Source organism: Aotus nancymaae, unplaced genomic scaffold, assembly GCF_030222135.1.
Source record: "Aotus nancymaae isolate 86718 unplaced genomic scaffold, 86718_ANA_hifiasm-v0.15.2.pri h1tg000021l, whole genome shotgun sequence".
NCBI classification, from domain to species: domain Eukaryota; kingdom Metazoa; phylum Chordata; class Mammalia; order Primates; family Aotidae; genus Aotus; species Aotus nancymaae.
This window is the reverse complement of record NW_026988433.1, coordinates 20,762,769-20,772,251: the sequence shown is the minus strand read 5'-3', so window position 1 is coordinate 20,772,251 and position 9,483 is coordinate 20,762,769. Positions and strand designations below refer to the sequence as shown.

The window sequence follows — 9,483 nt, the reverse complement described above, 5'->3', positions numbered from 1 at the left end:
TCGCCCGTCTCAGCCTCCCAAGCAAAGTGCTGGGATTTCAGGCGTGCGCCATAGCTCTCAGCCCAAAGTATTTTTTTTTTTTAAGGCACGGTCTCGCACTGTCGCCCAGGCGGAAGTGCAGTGGTGTGATCACAACTGACTACAGCTCCGACTTCCCGGGCTCAAGTGATCCTCCCGCCGCAGCCTCCACGCCCGGCTAGTTTTTTGTATTTTTTGTAGAGACGATGAGGTCTCGCTTTGTTGCCCAAGCTGGCCTCGAACTCCTGGGCTCAAGCGATCCTCCTGCCGCAGCCTCCCAAAATGTTGGGATTGTGGGCCTGAGCCACCGTGCCCGGCCTACTATCTTTATCTTATAGAAATAAAAGAACGGAGGAAACTGAGGCTCAGAGACAGTAAGTAATTTCCCTGAAGTTCCACAGCTAATGAGTAGAGCGGCGATTTGTGGAACGAAATGAATGAAATCGATGTGGCAGCGGGCCCGAACGCGCCGGGTAGGTGAAGCGGCGTAGAGGCGGAGCGCGCAGCTCACACCCGGCGGCCGCGGTTTCCAGGAGGAAACGAGGGTGCTTTGGCCACTGCGCGTGGCGCCTCAGCGGAGACCCCGCGCTGCCATTCTCGGACGTCGCTCAGTCCTTGGCTGACGGGAAGCAGGAAGTGGCGGCGGGCGTCGCGAGCGGTGACATCACGGGGCGACGGCGGCGAAGGGCGGGGGCGGAGGAGGAGCGAGCCGGGCCGGGGGGCGGCTGCACAATCTCCGGGATCCCCAGGCCTGGAGGGGGGGTCTGTGCGCGGCCGGCTGGCTCTGCCCCGCGTCCGGTCCCGAGCGGGCCTCCCTCGGGCCAGCCCGATGTGACCGAGCCCAGCGGAGCCTGAGCAAGGAGCGGGTCCGTCGCGGAGCCGGAGGGCGGGAGGAACATGACATCGCGGAGGTGAGGAGCCCTGAGGGGCCCGGTCCGGGCCTCGGCCCGGCCCCCGCCGCGCTCGGTCAGCCCCGTCCGGAAGGGGGCGCCCCGTCCGGGTTTCGGACTGCCGTCCCGGATCGGGTTGGGGGCAGCTTCCCTCCTCGTCCCCTCGCCCTCCCGGGGCCGGGGGCCGGCCCCACCGCGCCCCCACTCCTCGGGTCCCCATTCATTTCCTGCCTCCCCGAGTTCCGGCTGTGGCAGCCCGGGGGATGCCCGTCAGGCCCCGGGCAGGTAGAGCCGCCGAGGGAACCACGGGCGCCAGCGGCCCGGCTCAGCGCCGCATTCCTGACCCATTGCCTCATGAGAATTGCCTCATGGTGATTCCGAAATAACCCTGCTTACTTGGGGAGGCTCCTTGGGACATGAGAGGGGAGTTGCGTGGGGCCGGACCCCCAGTGGTCTAGCCGTTTTGGGTCACTGTGCCACTTGCGTGCATTTGGGGACTTTACGCAGGACTCCTGACGCTTTTACATGCCCCTTTGTGTCTTCTTTTTCTCCCACCCCTCACGTGCCAGAAATGGAAAAACTGACTGTATGTGCAGCCACTAGAAGTATTTCCTTCCTCTGCGATCTTCGCTTTGGGAGATGGAAAGGAAGGGAGCCACATCTCGTTATTTAATCCTTCACTGCAACCTTAAAGTCAGGTCACTTTACTGGTACCCGTTTTATGGATGAGAAAACCGAGGCCCAGAAGTTACCTGCTGTAAATGACAAGATTTGAAACTAAGGAGGATTAGTGAGTTAATGAGATCCTTTGAAAGGTCAGGGTAAATACTACTACTAATAGCTAACATTTGCTTAGTTCTGAAGGCCCTATCAGATGGCTATTATCCTCATTGTAAAGATGAGTAAACCGAGATTCAAAGGTTAAGCAAAGTGCCTCACAGCAAGTAGGTGGTGGAGACAGAATCCCTACCTTTAATCAGTATGTTGCTTCTATTATTTTGTAACTATTGCTAACTATTTGTAAGCCTTAATTTTGTTGTCAAACGGTAGTGTGACCTGTTGTTTTCAGATAATGATCCTGCTATTTTGTATGGTCACTGTATATACCACTCACACTTAAGACCCATTATCTATTCTTTTCCATGGTTGTTCAATTATGGTCACTGTCTTAGACATTTAAAAAGCGATTCAAGCTATTGAGGCTATTTGAATGAGACTTTTCAAAATATTAGGGATGTCTCTTCCACACACACCTGCCATGTTATTCATACATGGATCTGGAGTTTAGAAAGGGGAGAAAAAAGAAAACTGAGAACTGGTAGGAAGTGAGTGACTTGGACAGGTCTGTTGGCAACTGTTTACAGATCTGGGTAATATATAACTGCATTTCAACAGAACAGTGTATAGCCTCAAATGTTCTAATTCTTTAGGGAGCTTTTAAATAAAACAGTTGTCTATTCTTTAATCTGTCAAATAGTCATTGAGCCTTTTGTTCCTGGTGTCTGCTCTTCCAGACAAGTAAGGATCTGCTGCTTTAGGAGACAAAAAGAAAGGGGGCTGGGGGTTGGGAAAAGGTCTGGGGAGCAATAGACCCTACATTGTCCATTTTGTTGGTTTAGAAGCAGAGAAGTGTGGGCATAGTCAAAGCAGCAAGTAAATGGTAAAGATGACAGTTTGAAAATGGAGCAATTACTTCTCCCCTCCAGCCCTGATACTGTGCACCACCCAAAAAGCCAGATTATGAACATAATACACATAATTTTGAATGATTTATTTTTTTTTGGATTGTGAGTCTGTTTTATTTGTTAACCAGCCTTAATAAGGTATAAATAACATATACTAAATTGCATATATTTAAATGTACAATTTCATCAGTTTTGACATACGTATACACTTGGGAAACCACCACCACAGTCAAGATAATGAACACATCTACCACCCCTCGTGATTTTGCCTCGTGTTCTTTATAATCCCTTCTTTGTTCTTAGGCAGCCACTGTTCTGCTTTCTGTCACTATATATTAGTTTGCATTTCCTAGAATTTTATTTTTTTAAAGTTTTAAAATTGTTTGAATAGAGATGGGGTCTCGCTGTGTTGCCCACGGCAGTCTCAAACTCCTTTGTTCAGGTGATCCTCTCACCTTGGCCTCCTGAAGTATTGGGATTATAGGTATGAGCCACCCTGCGCAGCCCTATAATTTTATTTTATTATTATTATTATTATTATTATTATTATGGTTTTTTTGGGATAGAGTCTTACTCTGCTGCCCAGGCTGGAGTGCAGTGGTGCGGTCACTGCAGCCTTGATTTCCTAGGCTCCCTGCCTCCTCCTCCCTCCTCTTCCCTCCTCCTCCCTCCTCCTCCCTCCTCAGCTTCCCAATTAGTGGGGCCACAGGTGTGTACCACCACACCTGGCTAATTTTTGTATTTTTTTGTAGAGACAGGGTTTTGCCATGTTGGCCAGGCTGGTCTCAAACTCCTGCGCTCAAGCGATCCTCCTGCCTTGGCCTCCCAAAGTGCTGGGATTACAGGCATGAGCCACTGTGCCCGGCCTTCAAATTATTTTAACTTAGTATTAATTCATTCAACAAGTAGTTAATGAGCCAGGCAGGATAAAGCAATAAATAGGGAAATATTGCTATTTTCATGGCTGAGAGAGAGCAGACAAACACATGACTAAATAGGACAATTTTAGGTAGTAAGAATTCTAGGATGGAAAAAATCCCACAGAAATGTGAGGATGGGAGAATGCGGTTTGTTTTGATAGGTGATTTAGAGGAGGTGATCGTATAAGCTGATACCTGAATGACAAGTATTAGTCTGAATTTTGTTTTGCATAATTATCAAAATAACTCCTTTTGGGCTAGACTTTTATATGTATCCAGTAATTAAAATGTACTGATATCTCTCAGCGTCATAGGTAGGGAAACTAAGGCATTGAGCAATTAAGTGACTCCTCCCTCAGTCTGCGTGTAGCAGTGATAGTACTGGATTTAGATTTTGAGATTGTTTCTCTGCCCTTCTCTGCCTTTGTGAAACCAACAAAGCCGCTTGTCTTTTCCCACTCTTCCTTTAGCATGTGTACCTCCTTTACACCTGCTTTTGTTCCTCTGAAATACATACTCGAGGATGAGCTGAGAGGGGCAGAAAATTGAGCTTGTTCTGAGACCAGAGGCTTTTGGTTTATCTCTTGCAGGTCAAGTACATTTTGTCCTGGGCTCTCCCTGGTGGTCATGTTTGTTTATCTCCTGCAGGAGTAAATAAACTTGTTTTGCTGAAAAATAACAGTTCTGTGTCTTTCCAGTGAAACTGGGATGTCTTTATTAACGTCAGGTCCCGATGTAAGGCCAAGTTTTTGGTTCGAGTTGCTCAAGTGCAGAGGCCGCTGCTAAGATAACCTACCCCTCTTATCCCTGGTCAATGTGGAGACTGTTATGAGTGGCACATGATGCTGGAAAAGCAGAGCCAACTCATGTTTGTAATTGTTCCTAGCAGGCCATGGTGTACTTTGTTAGGCAGCCACAGTACAATAGAGACACTCAGCTTATTCCCCTTTCCTCTGGGAAACACACACCGCACTTGCCATCTAACGCCAATGTTTTTAAGAAACAGAGGCAAAAAGTGATATTAGCAGAGTCTCTGGGTGTTGTGGACCCCAACTAAGGGTTAGAGACCCTGAAATGGATTCAGATGCCCTAAAATGCAGCCCAGTTCATTACTATGAATTTTGGAGGATTGTGTGCCTTGAGCAAATGTGTATATATGACGGTCTTTGACAACACTGAAATAGGAAAAATACTATCCATTTTGTGAGGAGCATTGAATTTAGAAAGGGAGACTGACTTTTATGCCAGTATCAAATGAATTTGATAAAACTAGTACCAAAATTAAATTTGAATTTTTTTTTTTTTTAAAATAGAGCCTTAATCCATCACCCAGGCTGGAGTACAGTGACACAGTCTTGGCCCACTGCAACCTCCACCTTTTGGGTTCAAGCGATTCTTGTGCCTCAGCCTCCTGAGTAGCTGGGATTACAGGCATATGCCACCACGTCTGGTTAATTTTTGTATTTTTAGTAGAGATGGGGTTTCACCATGTTGGTCAGGCTGGTCTCAAACTCCTGACCTTGTGATCCACCCACCTCAGCCTCCCAAAGTGCTGGGATTACAGGTGTGAGCTGCTGTGCCTGGCTACAATGTCTATTTTAAAGATAATGGTTTAAGTTTTTATCATCCCACCGGCCACTCTAATGAAACATCTATCCATACATTGAAGAACTATTTATGGTGGGATCACTATGTGCCAGGCACTGTGCTAGGCATTGGATATTCCAGGTTTTAGGAAATAGCACATGCAAAAGTGCTGAAGTGGGAGATCTCAGAGTGATTGAAGAATAGGAGAGAGCACATGTGGGAGCTGTGAGGCTGGGAAGGTGGGAGGTAGGTGGGAACAGACTGCACAGCGATTCTTAATGTTTTTAGTGTCATGTGGACCATGGAGAGAAGTGCAGATTGCATTTTTAGAGCAATGCAAAATCATAGAAGGATGTGATCAGGGGAGTGGCATGAGCCGATCTATTTAAAAATATTTCTCTGGCTGCTGTGGGAAGGATTGTAGGAGGCAGGAGTAGATTCAGGGAGATGAGGCAAGTGATGAGAGAGGCTTTGAACTTGGTTATAAGTAGTCTGTGGAAAGTCTTTTTCGGAGGTAGTTTCCATTTATTGCCCTGTCATCAAAGCAGAGATGCTGACCAATGAAACTCCATGAGAAAATAGTGATTTATAAAGACATAGCTATGTACTACCATTAAAAAGCTGATTAAAAAAAGATAAAAAGTTGATTTAACAACTTTTTTTTTTTTTTTTTTCAAGATGGGGTCTTACTCTGTCACCCAGGCTGGAGTGCAGTGGCATGGCCTCAGCTCATTGCAACCTCTACCTCTCAGGCTCAAGCGATTCTCCCACCTCAGCCTCCCGAGTGGCTGGGACCACAGGCAAATGCCACCATGTCTGGCTATTTTATTATTTATTTATTTATTTATTTATTTTTGGTGCCGTGACTCGGATTTCTTTTTTTTGTATTTTTTGCAGACATGGGATTTTGCCATGTTACCCAAGTTGGTCTCGAACTCCTGAGCTCAGGTGATCCACCCGACTCAGCCTCCAAAGTGCTGGAGATTACAGACGTGAGCCTCTGGACCCTGCCTTACAACTTAATTTTTTTTTTTTACATTTACAAGGATGTTTATTGCATTGTTGGAGATGACAAAATATTGGAGACAGCTGAAATCAATAGGGAGGCTAAATGAAATACAGTGTAGCATGCATTAGAATACTTTTCAGAAATTTAACTTTTTCGTAGCCTTTTAATTATAATGCTTGTCCCTCCTGACGCCTTTTTTTTTCTGCATGACTCGTTAATTAAATTTTATAGGATATTAAAATTTAATTAGATTAGAAATGAGGAATATTCTTATAATCTGTAGAAAGTGCCAAACTATAACCTTATTCCCTAAGAACAAATACAATAATTTTTCTGGAGCAGCAGGTAAGAAAGATATAAATTTATATGTATACAAGAAACTGAAATTAGACTGTATATTTAAAGCTTACAAGTACAGTTTTGTTACATGAATGTATTGTCCAGCATTGAAGTCTGGGCTTTTAATGTAACCATCACCTGAATAATGTATATTGTACCCATTAAGTAATTTCTGATCCCTCACACCCTTTCCACCCTGAAATTAGACTTTGGATCCCTAGTTTAAATTCCAGTCCCCTCTTTTTTTGAGACAAGGTCTCACTCTCTCACCCAGGTTGGAGTGCAGTGTTGCAGTTGCAGCTTACTGTAGCCTCAACCTCCTGGGCTCAAGGGATACACCCTCCTCAGCCTCCTTAGTAGCTGGAACTGCAGGTGTGCACCATCACATTCAGCTAATTTTTGGATATAGAGATAAGGTCTGAACTCCTGGGCCCAAGAGATTCTCCCCAAGTGCTGGGATTACAGGCATGGGCCACTGTACCCAGCCTCAACCTCTTTTCTCAGTATAGCAGCCTTGAGATGAAGTTCCTGAAATTACTGGCCAGCTTGACTGTTTCCCCACATCACTGGGGAGGGCGATGCATAGATAAAACAAAATGTTCAGCATCGTTGTATTTTATTTTTGTTTCATCAGCATCTTTTTTTAAACTCACTTGACGTAAGTCCCTACCCTCTAAGAGTGAAGCCTTTGCAGAATCTGCATTCAGATTTTGGGTGTGATTCAGGTTTGTAAACTCTTTTTTTATTTTTTGAGACAGAGCTTTACTCTTGTAGCCCAGGCTGGAGTGCAGTGGCACCATCTTGGCTCACCGAAACCTCTGCCTCCTAATTCAAGTGATTCTCCTGCCTCAGCCTTCCGAGTAGCTGAGATTACAGGTGGGATTATGCACCACCAGGCCTGGCTAATTTTTGTATTTTTTGTATTTTTAGTAAATTTTTGTATTTTTGTATTTTATTTCACCATATTGGCCAGGCTGGTCTTGAACTCCTGACCTCAAACGATCCACCTGCCTTGGCCTCCCAAAGTGCTGGGATTACAGGCACGAGCCACCATACCCAGCCAAAACTCTGTTTTTTTTAAAATTTATTTATTTTATTTTTGTTGCTGAGAGATGTAGACTCTTACAGGCAGGAATCACGTCTTCCTTTTTTTTTTTAAGACGGAGTTTTGCTCTCAGTACCCAGGCTGGAGTGTAATGGTGCGATCTCGGCTCACCGCAACCTCCGCCTCCTGGGATCAGGCAATTCTCCTGCCTCAGCCTCCTGAGTAGCTGGGATTACAGGCACGCGCCACTATGCCCAGCTAATTTTTTTGTATTAGTAGAGACGGGGTTTCACCATGTTGACCAGGATGGTCTCGATCTCTTGACCTCGTGATCCACCTGCCTCGGCCTCCCAAAGTGCTGGGATTACAGGCTTGAGCCACCGCGCCCGGCACGTCTTCCATTTTTTAAAACCCACTCAACACAGGGTTCATGTGTAATAGGCCCTGGAGCTTATTTCAGATATTGATCTGAGGCTCTTTTTCCCAAGTGCTGGTGTGCGTGTGTGTGTATGTGTGTATGTAAGTCTTTCTATGAGATGAGTGGTACCTACCTGGACTGTATTATGGCCTTATGGTTTTTTTTTTTTTTTTTTTGAGACAGAGTTTCGCTCTTGTTATCCAGGCTGGAGTGCAATGGCGCGATCTCGGCTCACCACAACCTCCGCCTCCTGGGTTCAGGCAATTCTCCTGCCTCAGCCTCCTGAGTAGCTGGGATTACAGGCACGCACCACCATGCTCAGCTAATTTTTTGTATTTTTAGTAGAGATGGGGTTTCACCATGTTGACCAGGATGGTCTCGATCTCTTGACCTCGTGATCCACCCGCCTCAGCCTCCCAAAGTGCTGGGATTACAGGCGTGAGCCACCGCGCCTGGCCGGTTTTTTTTTTTTAATTTCACTTATTTTTGTAGATATGAGGTCTCACTATGTTGCTCAGGCTGATCTTGAACTCTGGTGCTCAATCAATCCTCCCTCCTTGGCCTCCCAGAGTGCTAAAATTACATGTGTGAGCCACCACACCTGGCCAGCAATCCTTAATAAATATAGATAATGTCTGGGCGCAGTGGCTCACACCTGTAATACCAGCACTTTGGGAGCCCAAGGCTAGCAGATCACCTGAGCTCAGGAGTTTGAGACCAGCCTGGGCAACATGGGCAAAACCGTGTCTCTACAAAAAATACAAAATTAGCCAGGCGTGGTGGTGCACGCCTGTAGTCCCAGCCACTCGGGAGGCTGAGACAGGAGAATTGCTTGAACCTGGAAGGTGGAGGTTACAGTGAGCTGAGATCGTGCCATTGAACTCCAGCATGGGTGACAGAGTGACACCTTGTCTCAAAAAAATTGTAGATATACGCAATAGATATAGATACAGATATAGATACAGATAATGCCAGATGATGGCTGATTAGAAGGGATTGTCAGGGGCTGGCAGGTTTTGCAGGTGTTAGAATGAGCAAGATGAGGAGAAGGAGGATGCTTACTTCCCTCTCCTTGTAACTCTTTCTCTACCCTCTCCCCTGAGTGTGTTTTTTAAAGACAAGGTCTCACTCTGTCACCCACGCTGGATTGCAGTGATGCAATCATAGCTCATTGAAGCTCAAACTCCTGGGCTCAAGCGATCCTCTTGCCTCAGTCTCCTGAGTAACTGGGGCCACAGGTGCATACAACTATGCCTGGCGAAGTTTTTCATTTTTTATAGAAATGGAGTCTTGCTGTGTTGCCCAGGCTGGTCTTGCACTCCTGGCTTCAAGTGATTCTCTTGCCTCAGTTTCCCAAAGTGTTGTCATTATAGGCATGAGCCACTGTGCCTAGCCCATCAGTGTCTTTTTATCCTTTACTCCTGTCAAAATTAATTCACTCAGCAGCCACTAACAAGTGCCTACTATATACATAGTGAGGACTGGAAATTTATTTGTCTCTTCTCATCTTGTCTGGACCCTCTGTATTAATTGTAATTAATCTGTATTAATTATAATAAATGTGTTGATAAA

General features: G+C 45.9%; 1 protein-coding gene across 4 annotated transcripts in view; it reads left to right on the top strand.

The window, feature by feature from the left end:
* The first annotated feature begins 751 nt into the window (after nt 1–751).
* PTPN11 (protein tyrosine phosphatase non-receptor type 11) overlaps nt 752–9,483 on the top strand; it is a 95,537-nt gene continuing 86,805 nt past the window's right edge. For 3 of the 4 annotated variants that reach the window (XM_064379805.1, XM_064379804.1, XM_064379803.1), the window contains exon 1: nt 828–929. In XM_064379805.1, coding sequence (XP_064235875.1) covers nt 916–929 — 14 coding nt within the window. In that variant the 5' untranslated portion in view covers nt 828–915. Of the gene's footprint in view, nt 930–9,483 lie in introns of all 4 variants that reach the window. The other variant, XM_012469033.3, reaches the window with a different exon arrangement.